Source organism: Gopherus flavomarginatus, chromosome 1, assembly GCF_025201925.1.
Source record: "Gopherus flavomarginatus isolate rGopFla2 chromosome 1, rGopFla2.mat.asm, whole genome shotgun sequence".
Taxonomy (NCBI): Eukaryota; Metazoa; Chordata; order Testudines; family Testudinidae; genus Gopherus; species Gopherus flavomarginatus.
Window position 1 is genome coordinate 109411615 of NC_066617.1, and position 19563 is coordinate 109431177.

At 46.5% G+C, this 19563-nt stretch overlaps 1 protein-coding gene across 2 annotated transcripts in view; it reads left to right on the forward strand.

Annotated features, from left to right (window-relative positions):
- The first annotated feature begins 10915 nt into the window (after positions 1-10915).
- The window catches only part of AKR1D1 (aldo-keto reductase family 1 member D1), a 38321-nt gene continuing 29673 nt past the window's right edge, over positions 10916-19563 (forward strand). Inside the window, exon 1 of one of the 2 annotated variants that reach the window (XM_050946089.1) lies at positions 10916-11008. In XM_050946089.1, the coding sequence (XP_050802046.1) occupies positions 10916-11008 (93 nt within the window). Of the gene's footprint in view, positions 11009-16064; positions 16139-19563 lie in introns of those variants that run through there. The other variant, XM_050946098.1, reaches the window with a different exon arrangement.

The window sequence follows — 19563 nt, forward strand, 5'->3', positions numbered from 1 at the left end:
ACCTTCTGTGTGGGGGGTAAATCGCAATATGAAAATATGCGTCCCTCATGTCGAGAGCAGCGTACCAATCTCCGGGATCCAAGGAGGGTATAATGTTTCCCAGGGATACCATGCAGAACTTGAACTTCGTGATGAACTTGTTCAGAGCTCGCAGGTCCAGGATGGGCCGGAGGCCGCCTTTCGCCTTGGGAATTAGGAAGTATCTGGAATAGAACCCTCTTCCCCTTAGGTCCTCTGGAACCTCCTCTATAGCTCCCAATGCAAGGAGCTTCGAAACTTCCTGCAGAAGGAAATGCTCGTGAGAGGGGTCCCTGAAGAGGGACGGGGAGGGAGGATGGGAAGGAGGGGACGAAAGAAACTGAAGACGGTAGCCACACTCCACCGTGCTGAGAACCCATCGGTCTGATGTTATCTGGGACCATGCAGGGAAGAATGCGGCAAGGCGGTTGCTGAACTGAAAAGGATCCTGGGAGGTAATTGGTACAGTGCTTCCGAGCGCACCCTCAAAAGTTTGGCTTCGGTCCCGCCGGTGGTTTGGTGGGGCCGGAGTTATTACCCCCTTGCGGGCCAGATTGGCGTCTGCGGGAGTTACGGCCTCTCCTTCTGGAGAAGTCCTGTCTTGGCTGAGGCAGGGGATAGTGGTGCTGAGGTTGAGGGCGGAAAGGTAGCCTCTGGGTCTGCGGCGTATGCATGCCTAGGGAATGCATGATCACGCAGTTGTCCTTTAAACTTTGGAGGTGAGGATCTGTCTTTTGGGAAAAAAGGCCCTGACCATCAAATGGTAGGTCCTGTATAGTATATTGCAGCTCGGGTGGTAGATCGGATGCTTGTAACCACGATATGCGCCTCATAGCAATCCCTGAGGCGACCGTTCGAGCTGCCGAATCAGCGGCATCTAACGAAGCCTGGAAGGAGGTTCGTGCCACTTTTTTCCCTTCCTCCAGGAGAGCCGAGAACTCCTGGCGGGAATCCTGCGGGACTAGTTCGACAAACTTCCCAACCGACTCCCATGTATTATAATTGTATCTACTCAAGAGGGCTTGCTGATTCGCCACTCTGAGCGGGAGGCCCCCCACGGAGTAGATCTTCCTTCCCAACAAGTCCATGCGTCTGGCTTCCCTCGATTTAGGCGCAGGGGCTTGTTGGCCATGGCGCTCTCGTTCGTTAACGGATTCGACCACTAACGAACAAGGGGGAGGGTGTATGTACAGGTACTCGTACCCCTTGGATGGAACCATATATTTGCGCTCTACCCCTTTGGCTGTAGGTGGAACGGATGTCGGGGTTTGCCAGATTGTATCTGCTCGAGCCTGTATGGTGCGAATAAAGGGGAGGGCCACCCTTGTCGGAGCCTCCGCTGACAGGATGGTGACCACTGGGTCTTCCACCTCAGGAACTTCTTCCACGGGTAGATTTATATTAAGAGCGACCCGGCGGAGGAGGTCCTGGTGCAACCGAAGGTCAATTGGGGGCGGTCCAGATGTGGTCGTCCCTGCCACTGCCTCGTCTGGTGACGAAGAGGAAGAGACCCCGGGGACCACTGGGTCTTGAAGCGAGTCGTGGTCCTGTGGAACGTCCTGGGGTGGGTCTTGCATGTCCGAGCCCAGCGCCGGGAGATTTTCTGTATCCGCTGGAGGGGGTCTGCTCACCGTGGCCTCTGGCTCCCTATGTTCGGAGGGCCTCGAGCGCGGCGGTGGATGTGGGGCACCTTGGCTCTGATGGTAGGCCCAAGGAGTCCAAAAGGACCACTGCTGAGGGTCCTGCTGATTGTCCGAGTCCCCATACGATGCCGATCCGGCATGGGAGGAGACTGATGGTTGACGAGATGGCCATGGCAGGGCGGAGACCGTGAAGTGATGGTCCCTGCGTCCACTGGAACCATCCGTACACGGTGCCGAGGAGTGGTGTCGCGAGCCTCGACGGTGCCGGGATTGCGACTGGGACCTGAGACCAGCGCGGTGCCGGGAGGTCGACCGGTGCCGGGAGCCGTGGTGCTGAGATCGGCTGTGGGAAGCCCGGTGCCGTGAATGATGACGGGACCTGGAACGGTGCCGGTAGTGTCCAGACAGCGACCGGGACCTCGAGCGGTACCGCGAGTACGACCGGTACAGGGACGGGGAACGGTACTGGGACTGCAAACGGCCGCGGAATCGAGAACGATGGTGGGACCGTGAGCGTCTGCGGGACCTGAACCAGGACCGAGAGTGACGAAGTCCCATGGTACTGGGTGAAGAAGGTCTTACAAGGGCCGGCTTGCCTGTGGATTGAGGGACCCGCACCGACGGTGCCGGGGGTCGAGGCAGCTCAGGCTCCGTTAATACGATCAGGTCCCGTGCCGCGGAGAACGCCTCCGGAGTGGAGGGCACGACAAGCTCAACCGCGGCCCGCGCCAGGGAGCTGGTAGGCACCGGACTCGACAGCTCGTCCGAGGCCGGAGTCAATGGTGCGACAGAAGTCGACGCCGCGGCAGACGGCAGTGCCGGGCGGTCTGGCCTGGCTAAGCGCTCTGACTGCGGTGCAGGCACGGCAGCCGCAGGAGGCTTGCGCTTCTTGCTCGGAGGTGATTTTGAGCGGTGTCGGGTAGAAGCAGATGCCAGAGAAGGCCGGTGACTCAGAGTCTTCGCTAAGGTATGCTCTGGTGCCGATGAAGCGGTTGATCTCGGTGCCGATGCCGGTGCCGAGGAGTGGGGAGTCAGCGCTGCCTCCATCAGCAACTGCTTGATACGAATGTCCCGCTCTTTTTTCGTTCGGGGCTTAAAGGCCTTACAGATCCGACACTTATCTGTCAAATGGGCCTCGCCCAAGCACTTAAGGCAGGCTTCGTGCGGGTCACCAGTGGGCATCAGCCGACGACAGACCGCGCATGGTTTGAAGCCCAGTGAGCAGGGCATGGGCCCGGTACCGGGGTCGGGGAAGGGGCTAACCCCCAATCCCGTCAAACTGTCTGCACTACACAAACTTAACTACTAAATAACACTAACTAACTACAATTAATCGAACTATATATAATCTAAGACAAAGACGAGTGAATCGCTAGGGAGGTGGAGAACAGCAAGCTGCGCTCCACAGTTCCAACGACCGACACGGGTGGTAAGAAGGAACTAAGGAGCGGCCGGCCGGCAGAGGTATATAACCGACGCCATGGCGGCGCCACTCCAGGGGGCGCCCTGCCTGCCCACCGAGTGTTGCTAGGGTAAAAGTCTCCGACGAACGTGCACGCGGCGCGCGCACACCTACTGGAATGGATATGAGCAAGCACTCGAAGAAGAACTGTCCCCAGCACACTGGCCTAATTTCGGGCTCACTCTCCACCAGACTATTGCCTGGTTCCCTTGACTAGCTTCCTTCTCTCCCCCTTGGCCGTACCTGGATCCAGGGTTCATCCTCAATCTTCCCAGGGTACACTGCCAAGGATAGTGGTAGCCATTCCTCCACGTTGAGAGCATCAGGGTTCCCTGGAAGCGCACCCGGGGGCAACAGCGGTTCTTCTTGGGACTCCACTCCTACAGTGAGGAAGAAGCATCTATCTCCTCCAGCAACTTCCCCCCAACTGAGCTGCTGTGCCCGCATTTTATCTTTCCCTTTCCTGTCCCGCTCCTCTGCTTCCGGCATGTGGGACATGGCCCTCCTAGCTCCACCCACCAGGTGGCTGGCAGTGTTCCCACTGCGTCCACATCTGAGGGGGGCCATGCCTCTTTGCTAAAGGTGGATTAAGATTTATTGGGGCCCTGGGCACAAAGAACATTCCCTCCCCCCATTTAAAAGTGGGAGGCCATGCCCACCCACTTTTTAACAGGGACGTAGTCACCTCGGGCAGGCGCAGAGTGGCAGCGGCATGGGAGTAGTTTAGGAAATTGTAGTGGAGCTTTGCTGCTCCTCCCCCAAACTGCAAGCTTCAGGCCAGAGGCAAAAAGAAGAGTGGTGCCATATGTGATTTCTGCCTCAGGCCCAAAGCCCAAGTGGCAATGTGGGGAGCCTGTCACCAGGAGCAGGAGGGACCCAGCAAGGTTAGCTTGGCAGCAGCAGGACCCTGTGGGGGGGATTCCTGACAGCAGGAGCCAGGTGCAGGCACTGAGCAAGCCTTAGTGGAGTGTGACAGGTGCTGAGGCCAGGCCAGTAGAAATGGGAGCTGCACTGGAGGAGCACTCCCTGCACTGCTCCTCACTGCCTCTGACCTTCCTGGGGTTCCCCACCACCTCCCAGACCAGGGCAGCTGTTGGCTAACAACTATAGTAGCCGATCAAGAGCTTACTATCCAGAAGCTCTCCTTGTTCTTAATAGAAGCTGCTAGATACTGTGCTTCCTCAACACATGGACAACTTATTTAGATCCCCAACTGGCAAATGAGTTCCCTTGAAAAATCTAGCCTCATATGGCTACTTATCTGAGCTGTAGGTGAGAGGCTCCAGATCACATTACTAAACTTATCCAGAGTCCCTTTTTTCTAAATCATATTTCATAGGGTATTTATGTCATCTTAAAACACACTAGTAATTCTAGCTTCCAAGGAGTAAATGTACTATCAGATTTTTGTTTGTTTTTAAACTATTTTAATAGTTTAGCTTTAGATTAAAAAACTGTAACTTTCAATCTGATTGCTGATCAGAGGTGGAGGTTGAGATCACTCTGTGAAGACATAGGAAAAGTAGAGGAGAGAGGCAGTATACAAGCATACAATACTGTGTGTAATACAAACACGTTCTACTCCACGTATAAGAAACCCTTCTATGTGTTTTTGGCCCTACATGTGAGACCCCACTTGAATACCTGTTTCAGACCTGACAAACTCACCACACCTAACACTGATTTTTCTGATATCTATCCATAGGGCAGCTTGCGAGGTCTGTACTGAAAGTGTATAACTTATCAATACATACATCTCTGTGACTGAGTATGAGTAATATTTAAGGAATAATGCACCTATATATTGAGAATCATGCCCTTATTGTTTTGGCATGAAAGTGATTCACTGGGAAATCATGTCTGGGTGCCGGCCCATTTAAGCAGCAGGCAGTTGTCACTCGTCACAGACTAACAGATTATGTAATGTATTGCCCAGTTATTCACCATCGACCAATCCAGGAAAGCTCCATGGAAAACCACCAAAGACGGACAATAAATCCTTGAAAGCAGTTGGGAGTGAAAAGAAACAGTGACAGCAAGAGGCTTGACAGCAAGAGCCTTGCCCTGTCTGAATAAAGACAAGACTCCATCAGGATATCACAGGGTGGAGAAAGACTCTCTGGCTGCATTCACTGAGGAGATACCTTGATGAGTGGGGATGCTTCATGAAAGACTGGGGCCTGGCTCCTTGGGGCCAGCAAACACTGCAAAAGACTGAATTTTGGTGTGAGAATCTGCTGTAGTAGATAGGAAAGGCAACTGTTAGTGTAGGCTCTACTTCACATTTTTTGTATGTATCATTTTTTTCTCTCTCCCTTGTTTCTATTTGAATCTCTATTCTTCCTTAAAGTTTCCTTATTGTTTTACTATAATTGATCTCATGTGCTACAGGAATGGTAGTCTAAGGTACAACTGGTAAAGTGGGCTACATCTCTTCCCCTGGGAATGGAGCATCTGAGAGTTCTGTGCTAGATATCAGAGGGACATTTTGAAGGAACTTGGAGGCCAGAGAACATCTGTTCTCAGTCAGCAGGGCTGGCATAGTGAACAGGAGAGTGCTTGAGTGACTGCATCCCTGGGAGCTAACACCCAGCTAGCACTGGCAAGAGTCCCTCATGCTGGAGTAAGGTAACAAAAAGGTGACTCTTAGCCTTAGGTGCCCTGATGGATGGATATCTGGGATATATCCATAAGCATTAACACTAAACTGTTCTCTTAGTTGTCTGTCACTTCTCCAGTGTTTTAAGACTTGTGTTAAACAGACCAGAGCTCCTTGGCCACCTCTTTTAAAACTCTTAGATTCAAGTTATCTGGACCTGCTATTACTATTAGTCAAGCTTTAGTAACTGCTATTGAAAAAACATCCATTGACACTGTTGGAGTGAGATTATTTTGTCACATAATATTTCTGTTCTCTAGTTTGGAAAAAGATGTAAACATTTTCCTTTTCTGTGTTACTAATGACAATTCTACTATGTCCATCTATTAATGGAAAATACAATTGTTAGGATTCCTCTGGTTCTGGATATCTTCAATAAAAAGGAGTCTGGCTTTAACAGTGTTGGCTATAGATGTCACTTTGTGCCCTCTTGCTTCCCACATCAAACTTCTACATTTCCTAGCTTCTGATTTACGTTTACTAATGTCAACTTCCCCTTCTTTCTATTTGTTATATAGGTTTATCAGTTTTTGCTTCCCTTCTCACCCAGCCAATTTTTTAACCCTTTTAAATCTTCTTCACCTAACCTTCTTTCTCATCTCTTAGATTGTGCCTTTTGGGGCATTTAGCAGAATGTTTTTAAAAACCTTGCTGTTATTCTTCACATTATCTTCTTTCTCCCATTAATCTAGCTCAATTGTTTTCAGTTTTATGAAATTAGAGCCCTTTTCAAGCATCAGGTACATCTCACTGGTATGGACTTTATTCTGTTTGTTACATTTTGTTATATGCGTTCATGATCTCTTGCACTCAAAAACCCACCAGTTTTTAGTTGAAATCAATTACTTGATCTGTCACAACACTGTCTAATATAAAATAACCCCCACCTGTATACAACACTCTAAGTTAGGATATTGTCATCTAGATTTTTGTTTTTTTAGGTTGTAAGAATGTTTTGTTACAGGCAGCCTGAGAATCACCAGCATATGGTACAGTTTTCCTTACACACTATAGAGAAATGTCTTAAGGACTCCTGTTCTCTAATGTGATTTAGTGGCTTGTAGCTGACACTAACTAGCATCCCCATCTTATGCCTTCTCTGCTAGAACAGGGGCTCGCTAACTGTGATAGGTATATCAGCTTGCTGAAAGAGGTATGCCAAAAACTCTTAAACCTTCAAACACATAGTGGTCTCGTGCACTGCAGCACACAAAAATACACCCTAGAAGCAAAATGCGCTCACCTGGCTTTATGCCATAATACTGGAGTGAAAATAAAGCTTTCCCACCATGCTAGCATAGTTTTATATATCAGTGTTCTGTGCTGTGGCTGTGCAGATGGGCACTGTACTCATTTAGCCCACTGCTGGCTTTCTGCTAGGCCTAATATTCAGTTTGCGTTGAGTTACACAGCTCAACCTACCGAGGTGAAGTTCCAGGTCCTGCCTTGCAAGCTCCCTTCAGCTGAAGAGATGAATGCATACATAGCTATTTGAGAGTGGCTCCAAACCTGCAGCCACGAGGGATATAGCTACACTGCAGGTGAGACTCCTTTGATATGAGGGCTCCTGGAGTATGTCTAACCTGCAGCTGGTAGTGAACCTCTAGCACTGAGAGGCACAGCTTGCAAAGGCTATTGCCTACTATCTCTGCCCCCTTCAACTTTCCTGCAATCTAAAGTCCTGGCTACAGGACTAAGGGGCCTGTGGGTCCTCCCCTTAGGCTGGGGGGGGGGATCCTTTAGCAGTGGGCAGGCTTCCGCCCACCCTCTTCCCAGAAACCCAATAGATACAGGACTAAGGGGAGTTGCCCGGCTCCTCAGCAGAGGAGCAGCCAGCTGTCTGCAATTTGAGCCTCCTCCCAGCACAGCTAGCCCCTGTGCAGTATACCCAGAAACACAGGCATCAAGAGGGCCAGAGATGCCAAGGAGAAGAGGCTCCTGGAGCTGAAGTAGCCTGGTGCCCAGATAAAGCTCCCCACTTCCATTCCCTGCTTCCCTTTCCAGCCAAGACTAGCTTGTGATCAGCAATAATCCAGATACAAACTACCAGGAACTTTGAACTTAAAAGACAAGTAAAAGAGTCAAACCATTGACTATATCTCAGCTGCACTCCCCAAAATGGGATCACAATGCTATTTATGAGAAATGTATTGCTTCTTGTAAATGGAGTAATGCACAGGACATAATAGTAATGGCTGCTTCCTTGTTTGTTTTTGATGCATGTCCAGAAGCATGAAAGGTTTAAAAAGGATGTTATAAGTGAACCTTTCATTTTAGGCTTCCTGATAGTAAAACAAATGACTCATGTAGTCTGAAAAAATGTAAATTAGGCTTGTCAGGACCTGAAAGAAATGTGCACAAAAAGGAGAAGTTTGCATGTGGTACTACAAATATCAATTCTTTAAGAAGGTGGTAGGTACGTAGACTAATAATGGTTAGAAACGCCTGTGCTAGGATACTGATACAAATGATCTTGAATGCTTATGGATCAGAGTTGTCTGTGATTTGGAAACAGATAATGCCATATTTGACAGTGCCATTCTCCCCTCTGTGCACTCCTAAATAGGTTCAGCCAGTGACACTCGTATATGCTGCTTCAAATTGAACACCTGCTACAAAGCAAAGAAGTGCGGTGCTAGGATGTATTAACAGTGAAATAACCTACACCACAAAGATGGGGGTTGAGGAATAGTTCTGCTGGGTCTCCATTTCATTTGGATATTAGGCAAGACCCATAAAATGTTTCTACATGTGCAGATTTAAAAGTGGAGCGAAAACATCACGACGTTAATTATAGGATAGAAAATAACTAGATGACGCACAAATGGAGCTGGGAAATCTATTTACACTGAGGGATAAGGGCATAACCTAGGAGCATGGTATGAGATTAGAAAAGGAGAGATTTACATTGGATTTCAGAAAGGGATTGTCCCCTCGGGCACATCATTGGTATGTGGGATAGCTTATTGCAATAGAGCAGGAACTATTTGTGGGGGGGGGGGGAGCAGGATGGGTTAAAATTCAGAATAAATAAATGAAGAAAATCATCATGAGATAAAGTTAGAGAAGTTAGGACTTATTCCCACAGTGGATGGACCATTCATCGATTCCCTGTGCTCTAAACTTTCTCCATTGCTATCAAAATGCATTAGTAGCATTTTTCCTTATTTCATGCCTCTAAAGCTATTTTGGGGTGGATAGCTGCAGTCATTTGTGATTGCAATATACTAACTCAAGCACCTAGAGTGCCTAAAGTTAAGCTCTCAAATCTGTGTTTAGCCACCTAAATAAATTGGCCTGTTTCTCTTCTCCTCTCCCTCTTCCCTAAAGTATCCAGCAGCTCTTATTGAAGTCAATGGAAGAGGTTGGATGCTCTGTCTCCCTTTGAAAAATCAGGCTCTTTAGGCAGCTAATCATAGATTTAAAGGCCTACTTAAACAAATAAATAAATAAATCTGTGCTATAATGTCTGGTGAGAAGGGTGTAATACTCTTCTGTGCTGAGAAGAAAGACTGAACCTTATTTCCATCCTGGTCCCAGCACTCGCTCCTTTTGTATTTAATCTATAGATTGGTGGATTGCAACTAAATGAGTCTAACACTTTTTTGCTTGATGCATGGACAGAACTGTGAAAAGGTGCTTAAATGAGTGTAATCAGGAGAAAGTTGTTGGGTTGTTTTTTTTTTTAATGCCTGAATCAGGGAGGACAAAAAGCTTGTGTGAAGATTAGGTACAGAAAAAGGCACATGCTGAATGCATTTGAAATGGAAACTAAAATGATCAAGGGATCACCTGAGGGTTTTGATGCATATGTAATTCCAATTGCCTTCAAGAGTGCATACATGCAGCAGCTGAAGAAGTAAACCCTAAATGTGGAGTTTCTGAACAGCATTAATAGCAAGTAAGATTCAAAAGGAAATTCAATGTGTCTGTTTACCAATACAGGTTTAGCACAGACAGAAGTGATGGGAATGACTGAGGCTTCATGCTAGTAACTGGGGTATTAATAATCAAAGGGATAATCTCTACTACTGCTATATAAAACAATGAACAGCTGGTGCTATTGATTGAAATGCTAACCTGAATGTTGCTCTTGTGAGTCTTTCACATGGGTGGGAGTTGCCCTTTCATTACTGGAAGAATAATGTAAAGACTGAAAAGCTCCCTCTTCCCCTCCCCCTCCCCCTCCCCCCCAAAAAAGACGACCTATGACTTTGGCCAGGGGAATAAATTAGCCAAGTCTGATCTAGAGGCAAACAATGACAAGGGGGGATGGGTACTGGATTTCCTCTCTTGAAAGGAAAGGAATGGACTGATGTAAACAAGGGCTTTTAAACAAGTCTTCCATTAATAAAATAATGGGCCACAGTCCTGAAAGTGAAAGGACTAGCATAATCTGAACCCATCTGCTTAGAGCGGCAATAGAAAGAGGGAGGGAGAGCAAAAGAGACTGAAGGCAAATTCAGGAGAACAGCTCCTGCTCTAAATGGTTTGGGACACACAAGCCGCTGGGGTGGTGAAGTCTGAGATAAAGGCTGATGGGTTTCTCCTGGTTTGACAGGACCAATGTCTTGTTCCCCAAACCCTTATCTCCTCCTGGGACGAGCCCTGAAATGATTTGAGGAGTCAGCAGACACATCTTGTTTTGCAATGGCAGACCGTTGCAAGCATAGCCACACAGACCCCCTCCATACCACCTCCTCCTTTCAATCTCCTCTCTCTGCTCCTTAACGCCGAGCACACCCTTGCTTTTAGCAGGTACTTAAAGCCACCTACAAAAGAAAAGTCGCCTGCTTCTGATGAAGATTAACTGGGACCATCTCTCAAATCTCTAATGCGCTTAATTGCTCCCCGCTGCCTAACGAGAGCCGGCAGTTAATATTTCACCCTCCTGTAAATTTGCTTTCGGAAGAATGGAAGGGTAACCCTGAGTTGGCCTGTCAGTCATGTCTTAGCCGATCGCACGCGTGTTGCTGGAACAGAGCAGATTAAGAAACAGAAGTTTTCGCGTTCTCTCTCTCTCGCCCTCTAGTGCCATAGCCTGGAGCACGCGACACACACAAAGTGGGCTCTTCTTGCTGCTTTCATTCAGTCTGTTAGAAAGTTGCAGTCAAGTGTTTTATCATCTGCATCATGAATCTAACGGCTGCAAACCACCGCATACTTCTGAGCGATGGGAACAGCATTCCCGTGATTGGCCTTGGCACCTATGCTGATCCCAGAAAAGTAAGTATCCGCTACCTTTCCTTTTTATAAACACGCTTACTGCGCAGAGCAGGCTGCCAGACTTCGTTCTGAGCACAAAGATCCAGGAGGACTGTTAAGTTGATACTTTCCTTTCAGAGGCACTACTGACGTACGCACGTGCCTTACAATGCCTTTCTGCAGCCATCCTGGAGGGTTCTTTAAATTTAAGATTGTTAGCAGTTCAGGCAAAGTGTGCCCAATCTACAAACATCTTCTGTGGTCCTCTCATTCAATTTACTGTGCAGACTTTAAAACCTCCAGTTACCAATGGTGCTTTCACCTCCTGACAACAGGAAGGACTAACAATATTATAGCAAAGTTTGGACTCTTTGTTGCTAACTTCCAAATATTCATAACTCAGTATTTTACAGTAGGCAACCAGTGATTGAAATGCTAACTAAAGCAGTGGCTAACTCCTACCTCAAGTAATCTGTTCTCTTTAGGAATACTGAATAATCACTAGTATTGATACAGCATTTTACATCCTCAATACTTTACAGAGGTTCACTTGTTATCTGGGTTGACAACTAGCTACACACCATGATACAGGCATATTTAATTGAAACTTGATAGGGCACGCTGGTTGAGCTGGCATTTGTCTTACTGTAGTTCAGTGCTGTATTGTTATAAGATATATATTTATCTTTAGATATTTAGATAATGTTTTCACCTCTTAGCTTTGAGATAGGTGTGTACTTGGCAAACAGTGCTTGGTCCTCCTACATATGTATTGTTGACAAATTCTGCCACATACAACTCTGACTTCATTAAGGTTGCATAAGCTGCTAATCAGGAAAGTTTTAAATTTATTGCTAGTCATCTTAGCAGCTGCAAACTGGCTTTAGCTTAGTCTTGAGTGACCAGAAACTCTGATTCCAGCTGAATCTGTTGAGGGACAGATGCTGGAGAGCAACCTATGCTTGCTGCACAGTCACTGGGAGACCATCTGCCTTTCCTAAACTGAGTAGCCTTCGAGTGCCAGCAATTTCAGAGGCTGTGAGCTGGTCAGCAGACCTGCTGTGCTGAGCAAAAAGACAAACTCAGTTTTCTTGTAGACCATCTTACAGCTGGCTTGGACACTTTCAAAGACGTATTCCTATGACTAAGACTGATTCCTACATAGTGATTCCTGTGGCTCCCTAAAGCTTTAAAAGTTCCAAAATAGTCTGTGTTCCTTGATGTGATGTCCTGGGTATACAGCCCATAGACCCTTTCCCACCTTTGCTGCATCACTGCCATGGAAGCATATGTGATATCTCTTCTGTTTCCACGCTGGGCAGTGCAATATGAACAAATTGGCTGCCTCCCTCTCAAACTACAGATTTTTTTTTTAATGTGCTCTATGTGTCATTGTCCTGTGTGAAGCGAGATAAAAATTGTGGGCAGAACCTTGTGCCCTGTAGTAAAGTATTGGAGTCAAAATGAACAACTAAGTGTGAGCCAAAACACACCTGCTGTGAAGGTGATTACTTGGCCAACAATGATCTTTTGTACGTTAGCATACACCAACAAATTAATACACCAAGGTAAGTATGATCAAAGAGAAAATCCCTTATGAATGAACATAGCATTGTTGCAGGCAGTACAAGAGTGATCTTCACTGAAGGCTTCAGATTGTCTGAGTTAAGACACTTACTGCTGTTGCAGAAGAATGGACACAGCAGTGCAGGGTTCTCACACCCAGATACTAGCCCTAGAAATGGGGGCAGTGAGGCCCAAAGTCCTCCAGCAGCTTTACAATTCCATCAGATGAATATTCAGAAGGTAATTGATGGGTGGCTAATAGAAAGTTAAAGCTGGATTATTTTTGGCAAGTGAAACACGTTGTAGGAAAGCAGAATTACGCCCCCTAGTCTCCCAGTTTATGCAACAATCTGCCAAATATAACACCTTACTTCAGCCACTTCACACTATGCTTGGCACCAGTTGCTCTGGGCACCTAAAGTTCAGGGCTAGGACATCAGCCTTAGAACATCCTCCAGGTGCCTCACACTCTGTAAACTGGATAGGAGTCGGGTGTGGGTGGCAAGGGGCGGTTGGACTCATGACGGGCTAGGCATTTGAGAAGGGTCAGGTCACTTCTCCAGGGAGAGGTGGAGAAACTAGGCAGTGGAGAAGGGGGTGGTGCAAATGAGGGGCTAGGGGCCATGGCCACAACACTTTGTTTTTTTAACATCCTATTATTCGCCATAAAGGTAAGCAAAGGGGGAAGGGGCACCGTGGGGTCAGAGACCACGGTTTGGGCACTGGTGCCCCGATACACACACACACTTGTAGGGAGCTTCTGCTGCTCCTGGGTGGATGTTAATGAACACGCTAGGGAGAATTGCAGGAGTGTTTTGCATTGGTGACTGGCTACACTACAGAGCTTACCGCAGCACCAATGCAGCTGCAGCGCTGCTAGTGCAGAGGCTCGAAGCTGATGAGAGAGCTCTCTCCCACTATCACTGCTCACAGGGGCTGGAGTAAATATGTCAGGGAGTAGGGTAGAGGGCAGGACACCTGAGTGGGTAGTGGTTAAAGGTTTAGCAGTTTGGAGATGGGCAGCTCACTTGCTGGGAGAGTCTGGCATTTATCAGTTGGCAGGTGATATCCTGACTAACTTGCACTACAGACAAGCTGATTTGCCTGAAAGGTCTAGCTATCCTGCCTTCAGGACCTGAGGAAGAGCTCTGTGTAGCTCGAAAGCTGTCTCTCAACAGAAGTTGGTCCAATAAAAACTACTACCTCACCCATCTTTTCACTAATCTTCTGGGACCAACATAGCTACAACTACAACATGTACTACGCACATTTTACCAGGAACAGAGCTGGACAGTTAAGTAATCTGATAGTCTTATTGAAACCCTTTTCTAAGTAAAGGGGGATTTTCTCATCAACTGGATACAGACCAGGAGTACAAAAATAATTATTTTTATCCCTCCAGCAATGGCTTTGTGCCTTATCCTCCATAACCCATGGTCTGAAAATTCAGTATTGATTCAATATCAGCAGCCACACGTGCGGTGAAAGAATTCTTTTTCACTGGAGTATAGTCCTCTATGCCTTCATCTACACTACAGAATTACTTCAGTTTAACAACATCACACAGGGGTGGAAATAAACCACAACTGAGTGCTGTAGTTCAGTGATTTTCAAACTGTGGGGCGTGACCCAGTACTGGGTTACAGAATGCGTCATGGTGGCTCTGGTCAGTACCACTGACCAGGCCATTAAAAGTCCCATTGGCAGTGCTGCCTGGCTAAGGCAGGCACGCCCTTACCTGTTCTGACGTCGCGCTGCACCCTGGAAGCAGCACGTGGAGCTCCCAGGTATGTGTGTGTGTGGGGGGGCAGTACGGGGCTCTGCTTGCTGCCCCTGCTCCGAGCACTGGCTCCACACTCCCATTGGCCGGTTCCCAGCCAATAGGAGCTGGGGGGGGCAGTGCCTGTAGGCAAGAGCTCTGCAGAGCCACTTGCGTGCCTCCGCCTAGGAGCCGGACCTGCTGCTGGCTGCTTCTGGGGCGCAGAGTGGTCTGTGGTGCCAGGACAGGCAGGAAGCCTGCCTCTGCACCCCTACTGCACTGCTGACTGGGAGTCACCCAAGGTAAGCCTGCACTCCAATCCCCTGCTCCAGCCCTGAACCCCCCCTGCACCCCAAATCCCTCATCCCTGGCCCTAGACCAGAACCTGCACCCCCAGCCCAGAGTCTTGACCCCCTCCTGCATCCCAACCCCCTACCCCAGCTCAGACCCCCCTCCCATACGCTGAACCCCTCATTCCCACCCAACAGCCCTCATCCCTGCACCCCAACCCTCTTCCCCAGCCCTGAGCCTTTTCCATACCCCAAACCCCCTCATCCCCAGCTCCATTGGGTCACTGTCATGAACAATTTTCTTCAATTGGGTTGCCAGAAAAAAAGTTTGAAAACCACTGCAGTTATACCAACCTAAGCACCAGTATAAACATCACTCTGTTGGCAGAAGAGCTTCTCCCACTGACATAGCTACTGCCTCTTGCAGAGATGGAGTAACTAAAGGCTATGTCTACACTACACAGCTTTTAGCAACATGGCTTTGTCGCTACAACCATGCTACTAAAAGTCACACAGTGTAGCCGCTGTTTGTCGGCTCACCTGCTGACAAAAAACTTCCACCCCCAATGAGCAGCGTTTGCATTGTTGGCTGGAGAGCGCTGTTCTCACTGGCACTTGTTGTCACCAAAACTTTATCTTTCAGGTTTGTGTTTTTTAACACCTCTGAAAGACAAACCTTTTTGTCATTCAATTGCCAGTGTAGACATAGCCTAAGAATAGGAAGAAAAGGTTTTCTTGTTAATGCTTTACTACTTTAATTGGTCCTCCTAGTCACTTTAGAGATGTGACCTGAGTGCAAGGGCCAGTGTTTACAGGTGACTTTGGCCATGTTAGTCTTAATTCATCTGTGGCTCAACCTTGATAATTACTGACATGAGGTAAAGAACAAGGTAACTGTTGGGTATTAAAAAGGTTAGTGTACTGGAGATTCCTAACAATTTTGAGGTCTCCTTGGAAACAATCAAGGTTGGGCCCTTGAAGTCAAGAGGCCCTTTTGTAGGGAGGAGAAGGGAAACTCTGCAGGGGTCACTAGTCAACTTCAGTCCTTTTCCCTTCAGAATAGGACAACTGTCTTTTTGCCACAATACCTCACATCCAGCATAATGAAAACCTCAGATGAGCTATCCCACTTCCAGATGCTTCTGGAAGCTGCCAAAGTGCAGCACACTTTTCTGCAAGGCTGGGTTAACAGGACAGCAGCCTATTGGCTCATAGAGGATATATTCACAATGCTTCAAAGAGTTTGTGTTCTATGGCAAGTTGCAGAGACTACAAATTGCAGATTCTGCAATCTTTTATTTGCTCTGGTAAAATAACTGGGGCAGACTATGCCAGCTACAATAGTCCTTAGCACAGCTTTGGCTAAATCCTAGAACAACCTAACAGGAATTTTAGAAATGCTAAATCTAATTATACATGCTAAGTTGCTATTGCAAGGAGAAATCCAACCTGGCGCTTCAGAGTATAAATTGATGGCCTGTTGCAGTAGAGAAGAAATCCACCCCATTTTCTCCTAATCATATCATGGCACAAGAGGTAAGATGCATTATGGATTTTCCCCTACTTTCTTCAGAAGCATCTGGTACCAACCTCTGCCAGAAGCAGGATACCAGACTAGATGGAATAGCAGTCTGGTCCAGTGTGTGGCAATTCCCCAGATGGCTTCCCCATCAGAATGAATAGTGTACAGTACATGGGCTGCCAGCAGTGCTCTTCAGCCATCATTTCTGAGCTCTGTCAGCTTTTTGCAGGGATAATTTATCTGGATTTTGCTTCCTCGTTGATAGTTGCTAATGTTTCCTGGGGATAGCTGCCAGATTTTTCTGTATAGAAGCTGGTTATGTTCTGGTGATTGGTATTTTCCAAGAAAGAGGCACAGTCCAGTTTCTCGTCTGTAAGAGTAAGCAATTCTAAGAATGTTCCCTTGTGCTGTTTGCATCCTTAGTCCACAAAGTATATCTGGCTTTTCCTGTAACATCTCAATTACTTAAACCAAGTGTTTTTCTACAGTAAATTTCCAATTTTGGACACTTGTTCTCTTGCTACTTAATTCAAAAAACAGGCAAAGGGAAGTAGGCTCTGTTAGATAATAAGGCTTCCAGAAACTTTAATATGAAAATCTGTTTGCAACTTCTGGGCTTTTGCAAGGTACATCCCAACACTCAGTGTCCCTAAGATTCCTAAACAGCAACTTGAAATCTTTAAATATACCAGTTCCAATCATAACTTATCCACAGCTTGCCTCTTCAGCATGCTGTAGTTAAAATGGAGTGCTTCTGGAGGATGGCCCTATTCTTCCCAGTACCCCAGTCCTCTCTTCATGGCAATCCGTCCTCTAGTTTGAGGTGGGCTGGATACCACTGGCCAGATCAATTGCTCAAGACCATTGCACACTGCTCCTTCCCTTCAGGTGTTGCCTCTGCAGCTCCCAGTCTCTGCCAGTCTGGGAACAGACAGGAAGACTGACACACCTACATAATTGTATTGAAGTGAGAGACATGGAAGACATGTACTAATTCTTATTGGTTTTCTGCCATTAGTCCATATTTATTAACCTAGTAATCACAAAGTAAAATAACCCTGTAAAGGAATAGCACAATAGCACTGCCTATAATAGCCTAACTTTTTCCCCTGTGCATGTGCTCCTGCAAAAAAGCAATCTGGCACAGTCAGCAAAAAAATATTTCACTAGCTTAGGGGTTAGAGTAACAGAACCTTCCCCACCCCCTCCATCAGCTGGAAAGCTGAAGAGGTGGATTGCAGAATTACCTTCATATCACCAGCTAGGAAGCTCTTCAGTGAGAAAGAATGGAACAGGGTGAGAATTCTCCCCATTCCTGCAGCCGTAGGGGGCTGCAGTGGCACCACAGATTGTAGATAACCAATAGCTGGAGGCCGTTATGAAAGACTGATACATTTGGTGTCAAGGGACAGGGCTCTGCGAAGAATCCAGAACTTTCCCTGAGTAGTACTCTCCCTCAGATCTCCATCTTCAGTTTGTCTCTGGTTAGTAGGATTAGCCCTCTGGTTACTGAGTGGTTAAAATGTCCAAGCTAGCATTGAGAAGGGGAGAGATATGGGATACATTAGAAGTATTCTGTGTAAGGACATCACTGAGAGAGAACACAATAGAGAGAAGGAAGGGATGCTAACATGACAGGGAAAACAGACTGTCTGACAGGAAAGAAAGGAAAATAAAAGCAAGAAGCAGAAGTGGTAACAAGTGAGAACTATAGTAAGAAGGGCTATTTGAATACATTGGATGAGTACCAGTGGTGTTTGCCTTTTATGCACTATATATTATTCAAACAGCTTCTCAAATGCGGCTCAGCAAATACTTAGGCTAGAAAAAGGCTAGTGAATTTCATCTGTGCAACAATATATCCTTCTGTCTGGTTCTGAAAGCCTAGTATTAAGCAAACTTTTAAGACTGAACATTCTCTGGGCCAGGGAAGAGCTGTTTTAGACAAGTCACTGGGACTGGAGGATACACACCCAAGAGTTCTGAAGAAACTCCAGAATGAAGTGACTGAGGTGCTAGCAATGTGCAAACTTCTTAAAATCTGTCCTGTTGGAGGAATGGAAAGCAGCAAATATTGTACAGATGTAAGTGCTTGGGTGAATCAGGTAATTAGGTGAGAAAATCCCTCAGCGAACTCAATAATCAGGGGGTAAGAGGTGGAGTATTGATCAATTAGCTAAACCCAGATTGGATGTGGTGAGTTATCAGCTTTTTGCCATGTCATAAAGACTTGTGCTACGTTAAATATGGGGCCTACTACTGATATGGAAAATGGGATGCATGGAGGATAGAAGGACCAAAACTAAACTAGGTTAATGGGTAGCATGATTACTTGGCAATTCATCTGTTACCTACACTGGGAGGCATAACCTGAACTACTCATAATGAGTTCTAAATTAGCTTCTGATAGGGAAGGAGATCCTTTCATTGAGTTGCCTACTCTTTGTATAGTAGGGATCAAAAAAGGCAAACCTCTGTTTCAGGAGGCAAAGAGTGATATTATACAGCTTTCATCAGCTGCCACTGTCAGCTATGGATTCTGATTGCTGTATCTCCACAACTATAGTAATTCAGAGACTAAGGCTATGACTATACTAGTGATCTTACAGTGATCTTGCTGTAAGCTCTGTGCAGCCACTCTAAACTGACGAGAGAGAGCTCTCCTGTTGGCTTAATTACTCCAGCCCCCTGTGAGAGGCAATAGCTATGTCAGTGGGAGAAGCTCTCCTGCCAGCATAGCACTGTCCACACCAGTGCTTAAGTCGATATAAGTGATGTTGCTGGGGGAGGGAAGAATTTGCTAATTCACACTTCTGGGCGACATAATTTATGTTGATTTAGGCTATTGCTACACTACATCTTAACTGTTCTTCTAGGGACATTACTTCCATGACAGGAGATATTGAAAAGATTAGGAATGCTTTCTTTAGAGACAAGACATGGTAGATATGTCTAAAACAAGACATGTTATTGAGTGGAGCTGTTTGAAAAAGAAAATTTCATTAGGGGAAAATCTCAACTATTTTCTGATCTAGAACAAAATTAAAATGTCTGATTGTTTTTTGTTTCAAGCATAAACTGGATTTTTCTTCATTTCTACCAGTCAAAAAAACCCTTCACGTGACACTTTCCTGTGTGGGGAAAATCTGAAACTTGGCAAAACCACACTTTTTCTGAAAGTAACTTTCCTTGTGATACTTTGCCCAGCTCTAGTATAAAGTAGACGTTATCAGTTATGCTTATAAAAAGTCAACATAAGCTCACAAAAGGGGGGAGGCGTCACCAAACAAAACTGAAAGGCAACATAATTAAAAATTATAAATACTACTTGCCACAAGTGTCCTGTGGAACTCATGGACACAATGTGCCAAAGCCATAAAGCTTGATATTGCAGGATCCAAAAAAGGATTAGTCACATGGATAAGCTATACACCTCCAC